The sequence below is a fragment of the Cannabis sativa genome, chromosome X (genome assembly GCF_029168945.1).
Source record: "Cannabis sativa cultivar Pink pepper isolate KNU-18-1 chromosome X, ASM2916894v1, whole genome shotgun sequence".
In the NCBI taxonomy this organism is placed as follows: Eukaryota; Viridiplantae; Streptophyta; class Magnoliopsida; order Rosales; family Cannabaceae; genus Cannabis; species Cannabis sativa.
In genome coordinates this window covers 36,121,262-36,142,992 of record NC_083610.1, presented here as the reverse complement: position 1 = coordinate 36,142,992, position 21,731 = coordinate 36,121,262, and the positions used below count along the sequence as shown (strand labels likewise).

Genomic DNA, 21,731 nt, shown 5'->3' with positions numbered 1-21,731 from the left:
AACAACCATAGATCTGATCAAGAATGACATTGACACCCCAATCGATCTCGTTCTTAATGTTAGTTGATTTCAACGTCGTTTTTATATTGTGATCGTTTTTCTTTTGATGTTCTTATTTTTTCTTTCAAAATATGAGAGTCTATTCTTACTATACATTACCCGCTTCCAAAATACTATTATAATATCTTTTTAACAATTTAAAGATGCTTAATAAAAAAAACTGTAAAAAAGGGTAAAATTGAAAAGAACAAAAAGTTAAATAATTGAAAATAGAAATATTCCCATAATTACATAAAATACTATTTTTTGTAAAAATTTTAGTTCAAATATTTTTTTTATTTTTATGGTATTTTATAAAACAAAAATAAAACAACAAGAAAATTACATAAAGTAACAAAAATAAAATATTCAAACAACATCAAAATAATAACAAAAAATAACATACAAATAACAAAAAATAAACAAAAGTACAATATAAAAATACATCAAAATACTATATTTTTTGTAAATAAAATCGTAAAAATATTTAAATACAACCGTATTTTTATTATTTTTGTGTTTTTTTTTTTTTTTCAAATTATGTACTTGTTTTCTTTCTAATTTGTCTTAGCATACCAAGTTTAATCCAAAATATCATTCTTAGAAGTCTAGTAAAAACATAAAGCTCAACATGGGTGTGTCCAATGATCTTTTTTTTCTTTTGTTCATACTAAGCAAAGAGATATTACCTAAATAATGGATTGGTTGGATCCCAATTCTAAAAGTAATGAGTAATGATTGTAAATGATCAAAAAACATACTAGGTAAATGTCCTCATCATACTATTATGTAGGTAAATGTCCTTATCTTAAATGTTTTAGAGAAATAACTCTTTTATACTCAATTTATTACTTAAATTATCTTTTGTCACAAAAAACAAAAAAAAAAAGCTTTTGTCACATAAAATGTTCATGGTTCTCATATTTTATATATTCATTTTTTAAAAAAATTTAGAAGTGTATCACTTAAATATCATAGTATATCTATATTAATTTTGTTAAAATTATTTTTATTTTAAAATTAATTTTTTTATAGATTATTGTAGATTGTTGGTATATATATTTTGTCGTACATTAAATATTTTTTTATTATATGATATATTATTATTCTTCCATGATATTGTTTATTTTATTTTATTATGTATAATATAGGTGTTATCCGTGTTTCTGGAAAGATGATAAATGTACTTCCAAGATTCGTTTCACTTTCGGAAGACTCATTATCAGGCCCAATTGAGTGGGTCAGCCCACTAAAGGAGTCAGTCTGCGACTCCATGTTCAGTAACATATTAAAATCATCCATTACAAGGTCAGATCGTCCAGGTCCGGGAAGGATTCTTGGCCAGAAGAAGGAAAGCCCAGTATAGCATATCCGGATACCCTCATAGGGTATTCCTTGAATGACTATCTAAGAAAATCCCAAAGCAAAGGCTTATGTGGAGATACCTCGGATACGAGATTTCACTAAATCAGAAATTCACCTAGCGCCGTATCTTTCGATATTTATTGTATGAATCTAGCAGCGCACAACATCTATCAACATTAAATGGACCTCACGAATGTAGATGATCATAATCTTATAATTGGGTCTTTACTAATTTATCTAAAGTTAATATTAAATGTATTTACCTCATTGGTGAGTCTAGCTTCATAAAAAAACTCTAACAATTTAAAATCCTGGCCAATAAATAAGATACTACATCTTCATGCAAAAAGTTAGAAAATCATCATTCAAACACTAATATTGAGAAATTGGGGTTCTTAAGCTTGAGCAAGAACATTATCCTTGTGTAATACATCAAAGTTTTTTAGCTAATAATATTGACACATGGACTAATGCTCGTTAACGCCCCAACCACGTAAAAGTCTTAGTTTTCTTCTTCTTTATTTTGTATATTTCTTAAGCTCTATTTATTTTATAATCAATTTCTGAAAAACTTGATAAATATTTTAGTGATTTTATTGAGAGCTTGAAGAAAGATTTTTGACCAAAGCTGTCATCTACAACAATGGTGGCTACTAGAAAAACCACCGCAAAATCTACTGTTTGCGAGGGTGAAGAAGATACTGCCATGGATAATGTTAACGGACCTCCTCCAGTACATACTCATGTGGCAAATGTAGGGGATGGAGAAACGTCAGAAGTCAGTGATCGACACGCTTGAAAAGATCCACAATCTAGAAAATAAGTTGATAAAAACCCCATTGACGATGATGATCAAGGAGATTCTAATGAAAATTCTCATCTTAATCAAGAGTATGAAGAAGAGTACTACAAGCAAGATTTCGAAGTGATACGATTGGGAAAAGAACTCACAGATACTCAGAAAATAATGACAGGTCAGGAAGAATTTTCCCAAAAAATTGTAGGAAGCTCTTGCACAGATACAAGCTAAAGTCAATCTCTCAAAGGAGAACATCCCTTGTAAAGACCGCTTAGTTTTAATTTGGAAATTAGCTGATAAATAGGGTTTAATTATGAAATCTATGTTTGATTATGAATTTATAGTTTATGATGATTTATTTGAATTCAGCATACATTTTTATGTCACATATAGAAATTTCATAAATTTTGCATATTTTGTGCCCGACAACATTGGAACGTGGTGTATGGCTATTAGAATCACATCCTAGTATTTTTCATATAGCGGGACAATAGTTTAGACATTGGGAATGTCGGATTAGTCGGGATTTTAGAATTTCCTAAAATACCCCTAAGTACCCTTTTATGACTTTTAGTGTGGAAGGGGCAAAATGGTCATTTTGCCCCATTTATCTTTTGTCTTTTGTGAGTTTGGATTTTAGTTTATAATCAGGTTTTTAATATTGTTTTGGCTGAGATTGATTTAGTAAAACCAATCTTTTATTTCAATTATTAAAAAAAATAGAAATTTTGAAAAAAGGATAGCATCTCTCTCTTCAAACTCTCTCTCTCATTTCCCTTAGAACCCAACTAGGGTTGTGGATTTATTACTTCATCTAGGGATTTCTCAGCAAGTTTTAGTAATCTCCAAGCCAAGGTAAGGTCTTAAGCAACTTCCCTTTTAGTTTCTTATTTTTAAAGAAAGTGAATCATGCTTATTTTTGTGTTTTTGGTTGCTGTTCTTGCTACTGGAGTTTGGTTATGTGTTCTGTAGTTGATTTATGTTAAAATAAGTTAATTTGGGCAGGTTTTGTTAGGTTGTTTGTTGGATGAGCAAGTTTTGAGTGTTTGAACTCAAGCTTGGCTCATCAATGGTGAAAATTGATTCTGAGCTTTGATTGTTGTTCTATCACTTGGAATATGTTATTAGGGTATAATATGCAGGTCTGGAAAGTTTGGTTGAGTTTGGAAACGTTTTGATTAGGGATTTGATTTTTGTCGGTTTTCTGGGTAAAACTGGCTAACCGGTTTTACACTGCTTGTAAAACCGGTTACCCAAATTTTGCAGCGGGGGGGAAAACTGGTTTTTCAGCTTGTCGTTTTGTGCCAGTTTCAGGTTTCTACTTGGTTGATTCCCTGCTAGTTTGGGGTATTGCCATATAAAGTTGCAGTAGATAAGGTTTTGGTTTAAAACCTAGGTCCCGGTTGTGATTTAGCGTATCACTTATGCGTGTTATTATCGATGTGATTTAGGAGCCTATAATTCGCCGAGCAGTTGTTCCACTCAGGTTGACTGGCACACCTGAATTCGAAATTGAGGTAAGATTAGTATAATATCTTGCATATGTTATTACATGTTTAGCGTACATGTGTTATTGCCTGTTAGATTACATTGATAGCAGTAATAGTATACATAGAGTTGTGCTGATTATTGATAAATGTATGTTGGCTAAAATACTGATCGATGTTATCACATCAATATGGCTAGAGTATGATTAACATATTGAGTATAGGCTGACATTATGGTCGATAGTATTGTCTTATGAACGTTCTAGACTCAGTACCGTGTGAGACACGGGGATTAGGGTTATGATCAGGTGTATGTGCGCCAAGTTATAACCCGAGTTAGTTGTATGTTTATGTTATGCTTTTCTTACTGAGTCTGTCGACTCACAGTGCTATCTTTATGTGTAGGTAAGGGCAAGGCTAAAGTTGAAGAGCCGTGAGTACGAGCAGGTGAAGATTGTACATGTCGGGGCGGTTAGGCCTGGAGTGTACGATCTTTGGGACATCAAGGCTTTTGCTGTATAGTCGCTAGGCGACAAACTTTAGTATTATATGTATAGCAAACTCTTGTAAAGTATTTTGTAAACGGGATCCCGAAATATTATATATGTAATACTTGAACTTTTAAATTAAATAAGCAAATTTTAATTAATCACGATTTTCAATAACCTCGTTGATTAGCAACGAGCTGCACAGTATGTTTAAAATCACATTAACACTCCTATGCTAGTTAGGGTGTTACATCCCTACTCCCTTGTTCAACCATCCCAGAGTTGAAACTTATGCTCCAAAAAAAAGACAAAGGGAAAGGTAAAGTGGACAACCCTCTAAACAAATCTACTCAAAATGTTCCATAGAGCAACAGAGACGCAGCTGATCAACCCCAACGAAAGGATAAGACAACTCAAGCCCAAGGGAAAGACTATTCAACCTATTTGCAGGGTATAGTCAAGTGAAGCAATAGACCTCATGCTCAGGTGCAAAAGCCTAATGTTTAGGGATGAAAAAATTGCTTCAAATACTTTGTTAAATAGAGAAAAGATGTGGAAGATCTAGACCCGGAAGACAGCATGTCAACGACGGACCTCAAGGACCATAAAAGCGAGAAAAAGAAAGAGGTGAAAAGGCTAGATCTCGTGGAGGAGATCTCCAGAACAATATCAATGATAGAATTTGTGGACATGAGCTCCCAGATGATCATATCAGGCGGCTAGAAGATCAGATAGCCGCATCAACAAAACTCACAATGTAATACTTATATATTTTTGTCTTTTTTTATATATTTTTTAGTCAGTTTTGGCTTTTTTTTTTGTTTTTATTTTTTCAGTAAGTTGCTGACTTTTTTTTTTCTTTCTCTTCTCTCTCTATTTTTCTTTTTTATTTTTTTCTAATAACTCTTTGTGTCTCTTTTTTTTTCTCAAACTATGTTTTTTTTTTATCTTTGTATATATAAATATATAATAAGTGTACATTTTTATATCTCATTTTTTTAACACTCTTTTTCTCTCTTACAAAAAAAAAAAAAATAGAGCACTCTTCTTATATTTTTCTATCTTTTACATGTTTAATAAAAGTAGTATATATTTTTTTTTTTGATGTTTTGTAATTTATTTAAAGTTAATTTATGAATGATTTATATATTTTAACAAGATTGATGTTTTGATATTTTTTTTTAAAATTTATAGTTGCCTTATAACAAGATTTTCTATAATATGAGATTATATATTATAATTACATACTTAGTTTGATTTTTGTATTTTTTTTTAACACCTCTATTTTACTGTACTGAGGTTACTTCATTTTTTTGTTGTTGTGTTTTGTTTTGTTTTTTTTTTTAATTTTAAGTTTCAAGTTTGCCATATTATCTTCTTATACTTTATAGGGTCAAAACTAAATTTATAGATTTTTATGAGTTCTATTTACACTCTATAAAATGATAATTACACCCTATTAGAAAAATACTTAAATAATTTTAAAAATTACTCTTAATATATTTTTTAAAATCTTTTCCTCGCATTATTTTATCTTAATTTAAATACTTTGATTATATTTTCATATTTTTCTTTTTCTAAATCATGTATATATATATATATATTTTTATTTTTCTAAGAAAATTTTGTATAATTTTTTGTCATAATATTTAAAATATAATTTATTTTATTTTAATAGGTATATTTTTTTTTTTAAGAATATGAAGTAAAAAAATTAAAAAAAAAAACTTAGTACAGATAAATATATAAATTTTATAATAAAAAAATTATTAAAATAGGGTATTTTAAAAGTTTTTGGGGTGTTGATAAATTTTTTTTATTGGGTCGAGACTGGTTTCATAGATTTTATATGATTTTTTTATAAGGTCAAAACTAGTTTTACAAGTTTTGAGGATTTTATAATAGGATTGCTCCATTTTACGATTTTTTTTTTTTTTTAATTTTAAGTTTCTTTACATTATTTTTTTTTTTTTTTGAAATTTTTACACCAAAAATACAAAATACACACTTTATTACATATATATATATATATTCACACGGTTAAACCAACATTTATACTCATTAACTTTATTTTATTACACTTTTACCACTTGCACACACAATACATGCAGCCACACACGTCATTGATTGATGACTTATATCAATCACACCTTACATCATTCTCTTATCTTTTTCTCTTCTTCTTTTTTTTTTTTTATTATTTTCAATTTCTTTTCATTTTTCTTTTAAAATAAAACCTCCATAGCTGAACTCTTTTCAGTTTTTTTTTTTTTTTATAAAACCTCCATAGCTAATAGGAATAAGGGAAACGTCCTGTTGTTCAAGACGATGACTCCGATTTTGCTCATCAATTGTCGAACTATGAGCGAGCTCTTCCTAAAAAGAAATCAAAGGTTGTTGCCCATGAAAAAATTTCTCATGCTCCTGCTCAAAAAAATGATTAGGATGGTGCTCCTCTTCGATCGCAGGTTTGTTTTCGGTTTCTTTTTGGTTTTCCCCCATTTTTAAAATTTTTTCATATTCAACTTTTGTGGGTTTTGTGTTTATTGATTTCTCATTTTGTAATAGTTTTTTCATAATTTTTTAATAGTGTAAACACCTTCTGTATGTATTTTTTTTTAATATATTTTTTATCTAGTTGTTTCCTGTCCATTTTTATATCATCAATGGGTAACAATGAGATTTATCATGGATGTTGATGTTCAAAGAGTTTTTCCTGTATTTTAGTTTGTATACAGTTGTTTTGTAGTTTTATTATAGTTTTGCTACTTGCACATGTTATTTCATTATAAAACTAATATGCAACTATTTGCACAAAACTTACTATGTATAACTGCTATTTCTTAGTCCCCGTCAAATTAAATTCCTGCATAATATTTAAACTATCATAAAACGATAATGCAACTATAAGGCAACCAAAACAAAAATAAACAGACTTATACGTAACTGGTTATACTTTAATTCGAATTTACTCTTCTTATTGTGTTTATAAAAAAATATATTCCCATATTGAAAACCAGTAATCAATCAAAATGCAACTGTATATAACGTAGATCTATTATTCATGAGGTTTTTTTTAAAAATTTTCACCATACATTATTTTGGATTTGGTGGGAGCTCCAGATCTGTTTGTTACAGATCTACATTTCATGAATCTGGATTTCGATATTAGGGGGAGTTGTTTTGATCGAATAAAACAGAAAACAAATGTGTAATTTCAGTTTCTTCACAGTTTTTCTGATTTTTTTTCGTCATTTTCTGTTTAGATCATTGCAGGTCTTCTTTTCGAGTTAATTTCGCCATAATTAATGGTTGTATTTTCCTCGTTTTGGTTTTATTTTGGTTGTTTTGCTGTTTTGAAACAATCGAGGTATGTTCATCTTCATCGTTCGCTCTGTACAGCTGAAGGCTTAGTGCATGTGGTATTTTTGTAAATATTTGTATTTGGACTGTATAAATGTTTAATGGGCCGGCCCATAGTATTTTTGTAATTTTTTTTTCCTTTTTTGTATTTTTCAATTATTTTCCCTTTTTTTTTTTTTCTAAATTAGTAACTGGTTTTTATATTTATATTATGTTCTTAAATTATTGTTATGTGTTATTTTTTATTATGTTTGTTAGTCTTTTCTTTTCTAAATTATTGTTCGAAACTGGTTTACATATTTTGAGAGTTCTTTAATGGGGTTGCTCTATTTTATGATGTTATTACAAATTTTTTATTTTAAGTTACTTTTTTATTATTTTGTTTCTAGGTTCAAAAGTTCAACTTATATTTTGTTTTCAAATTATTGGTATCATTGTGTGTTGTTTTGATTATATTTGTGATTAGTATTTTTTTTTTTTTTGTATTTTTGTGTGTGGTTTTTTTTCTTTCATTTTTCATTTGATTGTTTGATGAAACTGGTTTCAGTTAACTTTATTATTTAACATTTATATTTTTTATGATTTTTTATAGCGTCAAAACTAATTTCACAAGTTTTAACTGTTCTGTAATGGGGTTGCTCCATTTTTATGATGTTATTGTATATTTTTTAGTTTATATAAAATCAGTTTTATTATTGTTTGATATTTGAACAATTTTTGTTTTATTTTAAATAATCAATTTCTGATACACATATTATTTTCTTATTTTCATAACTGGTTTTTTTAAGTAACTAGTTTTCATAACTGGTTTTTTTTTTATCGTTAATTGAGTTTTAAGTTTCAATTTTTTTATTTGATTATTTTAGAAAACTTGTTTTTGTTTGTTTATTTTTATTTTGGTTGTTTTACTAACTGATTTCTCACATATATTCTACTTTTTTTTTTTGTTATTCTAATATGGTTTTTATTGTATTTTTGTCTCTTTATTTTTCTTTGTTTCTTTTTTTTTCTCTTTGATTTTAATTTCTGATTCTCTTTGTTATATTTGCTGCATATGTATGCTTAAATCAACTTTGGTTTTTGAGCAAGCAAATAAAAAATTAAATGCCAAAATAAAAAGTGAAGTTAGAAGTTTGGTTATTAGGTATTGATATCAAATTTATATGTTCGAAACTGGTTTTTAAATTTAGTACGTTTGTAAAAGTTTAGTTATTAGGCATTGTGTATTTTTCATTATGTTATTGATGAAACAGTTTTTTTTTTTGGATTATTTTACAAATACACAAAACAATAAAAAAAATTACAAAAATACGGTTTTACAGAATTTTAAATATTTTTACGAATTTTTTGATTTTATTTACAGAAAATACGGTCTTTTTATATTGTACTCTTGTTAATTTGTTGTTGATTTTTTGTTATTTTGTGTTGTTGTTTTGATGTTACTTTTATGTATTTTTTTTGTTATTTTCGTGTTGTTTTTATAGAAAACCATAAAAATGTAAAAAAAAAATTCTTAAAATGTAAAAATGTAATTTTTTTTTTTACAAAAAATAGTATCTTATGTAATTATCTCTCTCTTTTTTTTTTTTTTTCTTTTTGCCTCTTTTAATGGAATAATAAGTTTTTTTTTAATATTGATGAAACTGGTTTTTAAAGTTAGTATCGTTTTTAAATTATAATTTTTTTTTCATTATCTTGTTGATGAAACTATTTTTTTATTCTTTTAATGAAATTATTAGTTTCTTTCAATATTGATGAAAATTGTCTTTAAAGTTTGTATTATTTTTAGATTATAATTTTTTATATTTTTTTTTCAAGATGATGTTGATGAAACTAGTTTTTTTTCTGTTGCTTTTAATGAAATAATTTGTTTTTAATAAAAAAAAAATAATAATTTAAATAAAAAACAGGTTTAATTTCTGTAAAAAAAAAAATAATAAAATCTATAGGTCATTTTTTATTTATTTTAGTGTTTTATTTTTTATAAAAGAAAAAAAAAATAAAAAGAAACACAAATTTAAAATTTTTTATGGCATCCCTCTTTATGTAAAATGACTTTTTCTTATATTTGTAATTTTTTTTAAAATATCATATTTAGTGTAATAAAATTTTTATGGCATATATATATATACTAGTAAAAAGTTACGTGCGAGGCACGTATACTAAATTTTATGCTAGATATATATTTTCTGGGTGACTATTCAATGGTTACATTTTTATTGTAACCATATGGTTACATTTTTTTTAACCTGTAATAGCAGGTTACTAATAGGTAAACTTTCCTTTTTTAGATTTAATTAATTATAATTAATTATTTTCTTAAAATAATTAATTAAATAAACGTTCCTTTTTTAGAATTATTTAATTATAATTAACTATTTTCTTAAAATAATTAATTAAATGTTTAACAAGACCTCTTTTAGCAATTAATATTTATATTTAAATCCTTACTTAACTTATTTTAATATTTAATTATAATATTTACAATAAAATTTATTTTTTTTTTACAAAAATTAAACTTCTTTTGACACAAATTAAAATTCTCTTCTTATAATAAATTTTCAAATAATTAATTATTTTTAAATGATATTTAATTATTTTATTACAATTATATGAACTAAGTATGAGGCCTCAAGCTAATCAATCGATAACAAGTGCAGCCATTTTTTTTCTAAAAAATCTTTCAACTTATTTCATTTTTTACTTTTTAAATATTTAAATAAAAAAATTAAATAATTAAGTGTAATAATTTAAAATTAAGATTACAAGTATAATAAAATTTAAATTATGAAATTATATGTGTATAATTTTAAATTATAAAAAGTTTTGCTATAAAATTTTAAATAATTTAAGTATAAAAAAATAAATTGCTAAAAGATCCTTATATAGTAACGAATTGCAAAAGATTAATTAATAATTATAATTAATTTAATTTTAAAATATAATTAATCTTAATTAAAGTTTTATAAGGAAATAAATGATTAGGTTACTTTCAGGTTACAAGTTATTTATTATTTATTTTTATTTAATTTCCAAAATAATCACAACTATTTAATAGTAATCCAATGACTTAAAAAAATGTAACCATGATGGTTACAATAAAAATGTAACCATTGAAACCTCTTCCATATTTTCTATTATATTAAAAGGTAATACACTTAAAAATGTTTATCTCATCTTGGTTCAATCCAACTTTATGTTGTTCCCATAGGATTGTGTGTTAGATATGAGCTTAGAAGAATAGTATTCGTTAGAATGGGTGCCAACAATGGCGGTGCTGATGTGAGTTTTATCTTCTGGGAAAAATCTAGCTACTCCGACATTACAATTACACCTAGCCTTTCAAAATGAGCATCATAAAAAATTCAAGGATTATAAATTGAAAATGATATCTTGTTACTTTTGGTGTGCCCAACAAACTCTCTAACGGATGACATTATATTTCGCATATCCCAAAGCTGTTTAAAAGTAAAGCAATATAGCAAGGGAATAGAAGACTTACTCAAATAAATAATTACTTGAGCAACAAAGGATAACTCGCTAATAGAACACTGAATATTACACCCAAATCAACAAAAGGTGAGGAATCGCAACAGAGAGGCCATGAATCACAGCATAGAAGCTGAAAGATCAAAGAGAATAGATGAAGCAATAATTCAATAGCAATATAGGGTTTGAGGGTTTGAGATTTAGAAAAAGAAATTATAAATGATTATCCTAAATAATCACGATTGGTTGCTCATCCTCTTGGGGTTAGTTATTTTATTGAGAATTTTCAGAGATTGTGTTTCCGGTTAGGTTTATACGATTAAAATTTAAAAGTAATATTAATTTATTTAAAAATTAATATTAAAATACATCTTCATAAAAAAATTTATTATTTTTGAATAGAAAATTATTTAAAAAAAAAAATTACCCATAAATTTCTCATAAACCCGATTAAAATTTAAAAGTAATATTAATTTATTTAAAAATTAATATTAAAATACATCTTAATAAAAAAAAATTATTATTTTTGAATAGAAAATTATTTTAAAAAAAAGTTACCCATGAATTTCTCATAAACCAAGAATTCAGTTATATAGGCACACTTTATATAGAATAGATATCAAAATTTATCTCATTTTTCTCGTATTTCTGTCAATAACCCTAAGGAATATATACCTAGAAACCAATAGAATAATAATATATATAAAACCATAAATTTATAATTTTTTTTCAAGATACTCATCTGTCTCTTGTTTTTCTTTTATTACTTTCTCGATATTTGGTCGAGATATACTCAAAAGATTAGGAATAAATATGCGTGCAATTTAAATAATTATAAAATCCTAACTTGGATATGATATATATGGTTTTGGATTTTGTACGATACGATACGATTTCACCCAAAAAAATATATATATATATTAAATCTAAAATGATCTAGATTTTAATTCTTTTAATAAATTAATGCAAACACAATACTTAAGTTATATTTTATACATGGATTGTGATTTAAAAAATTCAATACTTAAGTTATGATTCGTGAGCTTTTTTATTTTATTGTTTTTCTTTTCTTCAATTACCTTAATATATGTTTTTCTGTTACGTAAATAATAATATTAACATTTCTTGCAAAATAAATAAATAAAAAATAATAATAATATTAACGTGGTCGTACAATACCCCATACGCAACTCCTGTATTACTTGTTCAGCAAGTTATATCTATTGTAGTCCAAAGTTATTGGGTTGTGATTTTTTCGTTTAATATTAATACTTATATTATTATAAAGATAGTTAAATTATACACTAATGACATACCAAGACCAAGAGTATAAAAATATTCTTGTATATACCAAAAATATACATCAGGTGTGTACTATTTCTTATAATCTGCTGTCATTATAGAAATTTCTTAAAAACAATTATAAATAATAATAATAATAATAATAATAAATGAATAATAATAATATGAGATTTTTAGGTGGGGTTTGGTTTGAGTTCAAAACGGAGTGGGCCTTGACAAAAAAAATGGGCTTTTGGAAAAATAACATCAATTTGAAACATATCAACATTTCAAACATAGAAACAATATAATACATTATGTATATAATTTTACATGAAAAAAGAAAACAACATATATCTATGTTAATTTTCTTAAGAAAAAAATGTTATTTTTATGTAGCAGAGGGAAAACAACCACCCATACTTTGTAAGAAAAAAAGTTAAAATCTGTAAAAAAAAAAAAAAAATTGTCATTTTTAGGTATTTATGAAAATATAAAAGTAAATAAATAAAATAAAGAAACAAAGAGAAACTTTGTGAGTTGATTAATGCAAAGGGTAATTGAAGTGTAGAAGATGCATTTGTTACTCTAGAAGACCTGTGTACATCTTGTAATTGTTCTTGATCATAGTAGAAGAGGCTCGATCGAGTTTGTGCTCAAAAAATATATCTTTGTTGATTTGATTAGATTTGAATCGTTTCTCTTTTGCGTTTTCATTCTTTGTTCATTTTATTTTTTGATAATCATTATTGTTGTATTAGTTCTTGATTGTTCTTTCAGAATTATAGTATATGGGAATTTTGATGACTAACATATTTATGTCTTAAAAACCGTATTTTTGCAAAAGCTAACAAATTTTTACACAATAACAGTAAAAACACAATTGTAACAATTCGCAGTAAAATATAATTCTGTCACTGCATAAAACAGTTTTGCAGAAACAAACTAGAACCAAAATTAAAATACTAGAAATAATAGTGCAGAATTTAAAAATTGACACAAGAGAATTATACGTGGTATAAGTGTTCTTTCAAATACTACTAGTCCACGGGGCCACGCTCAAAGAATAAAATCAATTAGTAAGGTATCAAAGATTACAAAAGCAATTGACTTAAACAAATTTAGATTCCCTCTAGTGATTTGCCGCAACCCTTTGTAATCCACCTTGCTAATCTGATCTCTGAACCACATCAAGTAGTGAACTCCTTTCAGCTATTGATGTGTGCTTACTTCCTTCCAAAGTAAGGCTTAAACAAATCTTCTCCCGAAGATATATGCTCACTTCCTCCCGAAATGAGACTTAGAAAAAGTCTTCTCCCGAAGACTCACACTTGTTCAAAGCTTCTCTTCAATCTATTCTATGAATAGTATGAGATCATAATAAGAAAATCAAAACCTAGTTGAACACTCTAGGTTTTTACAAATGAAACACTCTTCTCACAAAGAAAGATAAAATCGTTTGGCTGTTCTCTAGGTCCTATTTATATAATATTAATATAGCAACCGTAGAGACAACCACAAAAACAATTTTCCAGCTGTACAAAATATTCTTAAAAAAATTCCTAATTTGTAGCATCAGAATCGCGTTTTGCAACAGCAGATCAGGACTAGAAAGGAAATTTTTCAAATTGATCCAAGATCACGAATTTGGAATTCAAACCTGCCAAATAAAGTTTCTTTGATCTGTTAAAAAAATTGAAATCATCAATTAGAAAAAGGGAAAGTCAAGTTTTCCCAAAGTTAGACAACTTTCTATAAGAGAATTCTTTATCTTACAAGAAGTTTCCTAAACCCAAAAAGATCAGCTGAAAAAGAATCTTTCCTTAGAAGAAAAGAGTAATTAAATGCACAAAATCAATGTAATAAAAACAATTTAAATACTCTATAAAAATGCACATTAATTAAAAAAATTATTTTGACAACTAAATTTCTAAAAAATGACCTAACAATATCGATGCATATATTATATATATATACCTATGTACAAAATTTCAAATTTTTCTAAACATCTTGTGGAGAAAAATATATATAAGATCTTTATTTATTTAATTAAGGTCTTGTGAGATCACAAATTCTAAATTCTAATATGGATTTATTGTTCCACCTCGCTCTTATGAAAATTAGGCAAGAATGGGGTTGAAGGGATAGGCGAAGCATTAGTTGGATTTTAGTCGGGAAATAAAAATGTAAAACAAAATAAAATTAAAAAAATACTAAAAATAAATAAATTTTTATGTTAGGTATCAGAGGCAGAGGGGAATGGAGTCATGTGGGGGCACATCACCCCACTCAACTTTTAATAAATTATTTTTTTTCATAACTTTTTTTATATATTTTTATTTTTGCCCCCACAAAATTTTTTTTTTTAATTTTTGCCATTATATATTTTTATTTTTATCCTTGTAAATTTATAATTTTTTTTTTATCTCACATATTTTTATATTTATTCTATAAAAATTTATTTTTATTTTTATTCTCACATATTTATTTATGTCTCTAAAAGGTTTATATTTTTCTTTCTTACAAAAATAAGTTTTTTTTTTATTAATAAGCTACTTTTGCAAAAAAAAAAAAAAAAACCCCACTAACATTTACGGCTAGCTCCGCCACTGTTAGGTATAAAATGAAAAATTGTATAAAAAATTCTCGATTTAACAAAATTTTCCATGTCAAACACAATAATTTGATTCTTTTTTTTTTATTCACCACACTTTTTTTTTCTCCAACATTCTTTTTATCTTTTTCTTTCCTTACAAAAAATTCAATTTTCAGACATATAATAATTGAGCGTCTGAAAGTATTATTAAGATTGAGCTTGTCAATAGAAGGAAGAAAAAATTCAATATTGAGCTTGTCAATATAGAAGGAAGAAGAAATTAAATAATTTTGTTTTGGTGAGAAGAATTTTAATAATTGAACCAAAAAAAAAAAAGCATAATTTTAACCTGAAATTTTAGTTTTCAAAATGGTTTATTAAAAAAATAAACAATTTTAAAGCATTGTTTTTTAACAATAATTTTAAAGCATCTTGATTACACTTTTTCATCATTTTTTAACTCTACTTTAAAGCATCTTGATTACACTTTCTAGTTAAATAAGTAACATAAATAATTATGGTTGTCTTGTATAATTAAGTAAGCAATAATGTTATTTATAACATTTTTTTTTTTGGTAGAGTGTATAACATCTTTATTTTAAGTGAGTAGCTTGTTGCCAATGACAACTCCATTAATTTGGATTCCAAAAAGTGTACAAAGGTAGGGGACTAACATAAGCAACTCCACTAAGCAAGCATCGACCCTCTCCTAACCACACATGTTGGATCATATAGCAATATATAGCATAATTTTAAAAAATAATTTAATGAGAATAAAAAATAAAAAAAATAAAAAAAAAAGTTAGGAAAGAAATAAAAACTCTGATGAAGAATATATAGAGCACTCTTTTTGTAATAGAGTGCTATTGTGAATGATGTGATGTGTCCCATTTATTTCGATGACATGAAATTAATGTAAATACTAATGACACATGTCACAATAATTGACATTACAAAATTATATTAGTAATTAGTTGATATTATTCCTGTACTTTTTTTGTTCATAGTATTTAGAGATACAATCAGTCATCTATCACGATATTTCTTTCTTTTTTGTTAAAAAAAAAAATACAACTGAAAATGAGAAATAAAATTAAAAATAGAAAAGGAAATGATCATCTTATGATGTGCAGATAGTAAAAGTTATAGGAAATTTTATGATGCATTAGTTTTAATTTAAATTTATATATATATATTATAAGGGTATTATAATTATTTAAGATATTTTGTAAATTTTTTAAAAATTTAGAATAATTTAATGCGTCAAAAATAAGGTATTAAAAATAAGATTCAAACAGTCGGTTGCACGCGTGTAAAATAGGCAGTTTAAACCCTACTATCTGTATTGTAATTTTTTTCAATTTTCTCAAAATTTTACAAGATGTCTTAAATAACTACGATATACATTTTTATATATATAAGAAATAAGATTAAAACTAAATATTAAAAACACGAAAAGGTATACCAGTGCACCCCAAAATAGAAGCATCAAGTGTTTTATATGCTAAATTGTAGTTTGACAATTCAAGTCACGACATGACAAAACGACACGAATTTGATACGGATTATTGCGGGTTATGGTCATAAAAAATAGTTGTGAATTAAAATTAGGACAAACTCAAATGACACGATAATTATTTGAGTTAGGTTAGGGTTAACCTGTGTAACACGAAATCAACACGTATCGACCCATTTGTATTCAATCTATCATTAAAATTATTAATTTATAATTAAATTATTATTTATTTTCATAATAAAAAAATACTTACAAAAGTATAAAATACCTTATATTTAATTTCATATTAAGAATTTTATTCATATTGATATTTTAGGATAAATTATTAATTAATCAATATTATTTATTTGCGAATTTAAATATTTTTATTTAGTATATTATTTAAATGAGTCAAACAAATTAATATAATTAAAATTATTTATAAAAATCAAAATATGCGATACAATAATTATGTTGATTAGTGTAAGATAAGTTATAGTGGACAAGTAATACGATAAGTTAATATGCGAACAGAATGTGTCCAGTTAAAATTGAGATTTTTTGACGAAATGTAATAAATTGGGTTATAATTGACCGATTAACCCAAATAACACAAATAGACGATAACACAAATTGTTACACCTACTAAATTGGTAATAATTTTTAGTAAATCTTTTATATAATATTGTTTCCTCATGCATGTAATATATAAATAAAAAGAATGAGAACAATCCCAGAATATTCTTTCATCAGAAGCATTTCCTTTTTTTTTTTTTTTTTTTTTTGATAAACGTTACCTCCAACAGGGCAACGAACAAACAAACAAAACTACAACAGAAAGTGGCCAAGGCCAGGAAAAAAACAGAAAAAAGAACCGACTAAGATAGCAAACGAGCTAAGAAACGAAACAAAAACAGTAAAATAAATTAAAACTACATAAACCGGTTCAGCCATCCACCCCCCAAGGAGGTGGGGAACTGTCAAAATTGGCCAATTCAATCGATCCAAACTGACCGGATTGAATCGCCCACCGAGCCACAAAATTGGCTGCACAATTGAGTCTTCTCGGGATCCATATGGCTTCCCATAGTTCAAGGCGTTTGGCTTGACAGAGAAAAGTCTGCACTAGAGTTTGAACGTTGTGATTGAGAGTTGATATCCTCGTGTGATCAGTGGTAATTGCCTCAACAGCATTTTTGGAATCCGATTGGAAGATAACATTTTTGTAACCAAGCTTAGTTGCTACATCCATGCCCCAGCAGAGGGCAGCTACTTCCCCTGAAAGAGGGTCTTGGTAGTGCAAACACTTTGTAGATATGTTATGAATTGTGCTATCCTCATTGCGAAACACTGCTGCCCCGGCAGAGGACTCATCTCCTAATGCGAAGTCGGTATTGCACATGATCCACCCTGCTGGTGGGGGAAGCCAGGTGCTAGGGTGGGTTGCTTGGGCTTTGTAGACTTCACCCAACTCCAAGAGTCGAAGATTTATTCGCTGTATGAGGACATTTGTTGGTGTGATCTTGCTCTGGTGCACTCGGGCATTCCGTTCACACCAAATCTTCTCAAAGATAGTTGCAGCTCCACTAAGCAGAAGGCTGAACTCAGTGTCAGGTGGTCGATTGGTCTCATTGTGGAACCAATCTAACCATTCGTCCCAGTTGGAGGCATTAACAGCCGAAGTTCTGATATGCCAATCACTCCCAAACCACAGGGCTCTAGCAAATTCACACTCCCAGAAGATGTGAAACGAGTATTCCACTTGCGTAGAACACAAAGGACAGGATGTGTCAGTCAGATTTAGGATAGCCATGAGTTTACCTCTAGTTAATAAGCAATCGGCTAGGATCCTCCACCAGACCATCTTTAGGCGGTTGTGCATTTGAGCCCCCCATATTCGTTTCCATTTGGCATTTTGGCTTCCATAGTCTTGACCATGTTTGATAGTTCTGTAGGCAGATTTTATGCTGAATTCACCGCTATGTTCCGGAAGCCATAGCCAAGAGTCATTTGCAGGGTGGTTCGGAAGGGTGATATTGAGTATTCGCTTTGCATCTGCAGGTTGGAACCATCGTCTGACCAACTCCTCCCTCCAATGGCCATCTCCAATGAAGTTACTCACCAAACTAATACCTTCCGTTGCATCAAGTCGAGGCTGAGGTTGGAGTATTGGCCCAGGAACCCACGGGTGGAACCAGATGGAAGTGGTTTGTCCATTTCCAATCTTTCGACACAAGCCTCTAAGTATAAACTGCCTAGTATTGAGGATAGCTTTCCACATAGGGGAGTCCGTAGGTTGAGCTTCCATGTCAAGAAAAGGCGTATTTCTCATGTACTTCGCCTCCATTACTTGTTTCCACAAGCTATCATTCTCCTCTAGCATTTTCCATCCCCATTTCATGAGAAAGGCTTTGTTAGTTGCTTCCGTGGCTCTGAATCCCAGTCCCCCGTGAGTTTTGGGTCGGCATAGGGTGTCCCAAGCCACTGGATGGAAAACTCGTTTGTCTTTCGAGTCGCCCCACCAAAAGTCTCTCAACGTTCTGTCTATTCGGTAGGCTGTGTTCTTTGGGATGACATCCGAGGAGGCGATGTAGTTAGCTAGAGTAGAACCTACAGACTTGATGAGACAAGCTCTTCCTGCACATGAAAGTAGCTTGGCTTTCCACCCTTGCACTCTATTCAGTACTTTCTCCACTAGTGGTTTGAAGTCTATCAGAAGCATTTCCTTATTATTCCCTTTAAAACATAGTTTAGAAAGAAAAGAAAAAAAGAAAGACAAAACCTGAGATCCTACTACAAACATTTAAGGGGAATTGTTTATTTCTATTTTTTATAATTTTGATCATAAATTTTACTTTGAAATTAAAATATTGCTCATGATGACTCATGACATGCATATGAGCCTTCAAATTTCAATCTTTTGCCGATTGTGAGATTTTTGTGGTTGAGAAATTAGAGTAGATATCCCTTTTTAATACAATATTCTATGACATATAAATATAATTGGATTATTATATTTCAACCATTTTGTTAAGAATCTCTTGCTTTGAGTATCTCTTCTTAATTATAGGTAAGCAATGAAATGGCTATGTATTAATATTAAAACTATAAATTAGAATTATAATATTTTCCAAATTAAATTTTTAACTATAATAGAGAAGACATTAAAAAGATGAAAAAAAAGGTAAATTGAAAGTTCATCTTTCAAATAAAGAAGAAGAAAAGAATTGCAGATGGGAGAAAATGACAATGATGTTAAAATTGAATTTTTTTTTTTTTTTCTATCAGTCCAAATTTAAATTTTCCATGAGAATTATATATATTCACATATTGAAATTGAAGCAAGTTGCCATGAAATAAATCAAGTCTCTTAAAGAAACTTGACTTAATAATTAAGTGCCTCAAAATTTCATTTCAGATAGTAAACTGATAAACATCATTACAAGATTATACCAACCCCCAGATCTGTTTTTTCATTTTTTTTTTTTTTATATAAACAAGGATCTACCCATACCAACCCAAAATGAAAAACAAAGATTAAAAATCAAAATTTTATGTCTGCCTCATACAAACCTTCCACACACCTTTACAGATCACAGACTGATCATCATCAACACCCTTTTAATCCCAATGTCCCCAAATGACCATTTTCAACATGGGAAAAATTCCTTTTCTTTTACTCCAAAAGCTCAAAGATTGTTATTAATGTTAAATACACAGCTTTGTATAGATCATCATCAGGCTACTGAAACAGTGCCAGTCCTTGAGGTTTTGCTTGGAGTAGAGTCCTTATTGGTCTCTGATTTTCTCATGGCTCTGCTACTCATTTTCCAGCTCTTTTCCTTTGCTTCATCAAACTCTATTTGCTCTTGTCTACATTCTTTGCTACAGAATGGAGTATTTCCCCTGAAAAAAGATATTCCAAAAAAAATTAGTACCAATAAGATTCCGAAACAATTGATTTTTTTTATTTCTTTTTTACCAAACCAAGAACAACCCAGATCAAGAAACCCCTTTTGGAATCAAAAAGTTGAAAACTTTCCAAGAATTGGGAAAAATCTACATCTGGGTATCAAAGATTTATGATGAATTTAAAAATAAAGGTATATGTAAACTACACACCTGTACATGAAGATGTCTGAGTTATATCCAAGTGGTTTTCTGCAAAGGTAACAAGCTTCAAGAAAGTGGGAATCACTGGAGTAAAAGTCTTCAGTCCCAGCCAAATGAAACATTTTTGTGGCCATAGTTGAAAGAAAGCTTAAAGAGGAATAAGAATAACTGTTGAAAAAATCACAAAAAGAGTAAGAAAAAAACTGAACCAAGAAAATTGGTTTGAGAAAAATGGGCTTTTTCTATTTTTCTTTTCTTTTGCTTGAGCAAAAAATGAGAGAGAAGAAGGGAGAGGAGAACTATGGTTTAGTGTTGTTGTTTATAAAGAGGAGCTTTGGCCAAGACTTGCGGTACAATCAAGTGGTTTATTGGGTATTATATTATGGTGGATTCCAATCCAGGGGTATTTCGGTAAATTCTCAGAAGCAAATTATATGGACTTCGTTGGTCTGACGTGTCAAGGGTTTTGTAATATAGTAGAGAGACAGTAGTTGCAAACCTGTCCAATAATAAAGTGTATTGTAATGATGAAAACCAGAAGTGGTTTTCCAAGATTCCATGGGATTCAATCTATTGGCTCTACCTTAGTTTAGTTCATGCATCTGTTCATCCAATATTAACTTTTCTATTTTATCTTTCTTTTTTCATTTAGGTACACATGAAATTCTTATTTTAACTTTTGGTCCCCTTAGTGTTGAACATCAATAAATTAGCCTTTGTCATCTACATTTGAAAAAAAAATATATTTTCAAATTAGCCTTTGTTTTTTAAGGTTCTCTTAACCTATACTAGTAGAAGAGACATTTCACTAGCTATGGCAGTAAATGTGTTGATTTCTTTATTAATGTTTAGGAGAATCTAGAATAGATTTTCTATGTGTTTGTTCCCTCATTTTGAAGAAGAGAAAGTTATTAACTATTGGTTAAACATTAAAAATATGTTTTGCTAATTTTCAATGTGCTGAATGTAAAGATTATAACTATTAAACTAAATCTATGAGGAAACAAGTAAGTGAATGAGAACTATTTTATTGCTATGTGTCATTGATTTGAGTGCTTTATATATATAGCTTGGGTTTGCATGTGAGCCTAGAAAATGTAGAGTGGAATCTAGCTCAAATGAATGGTTTCTTTGGTAGCTCAAACAAAGGATAAAAAACTCAATTGGGTTGAAATGCCCTTAATAATTAATTAGTTGTTTAATTAGTAGAGCTAAC

The 21,731-nt window shown here is 28.2% G+C and overlaps 1 protein-coding gene across 1 annotated transcript; it reads right to left on the bottom strand.

Moving 5' to 3' along the window:
* Positions 1–19,499: 19,499 nt before the first annotated feature.
* LOC115710668 (FCS-Like Zinc finger 3) lies at positions 19,500–20,953 on the bottom strand. The gene is made up of 2 exons (XM_030639024.2): positions 20,525–20,953; positions 19,500–20,308 (listed from the first exon to the last, which is right to left on the bottom strand). Exons 1-2 carry the CDS (start codon positions 20,647–20,649, stop codon positions 20,140–20,142), a joined length of 294 nt encoding a protein of 97 aa, XP_030494884.1. The 5' UTR covers positions 20,650–20,953; the 3' UTR covers positions 19,500–20,139.
* Between the last annotated feature and the right edge of the window lie 778 nt (positions 20,954–21,731).

What these genes read in the sequence shown, in the direction of transcription:
- LOC115710668 (XM_030639024.2), bottom strand. Translation starts at nt 20,649, where the DNA reads ATGGCCACAAAAATGTTTCATTTGGCTGGGACTGAAGACTTTTACTCC. An exon ending in TCAGACATCTTCATGTACAG is followed by an intron (nt 20,309 to 20,524) that starts GTGTGTAGTTTA and finishes ATCTTTTTTCAG; the next exon opens with GGGAAATACTCCATTCTGTA.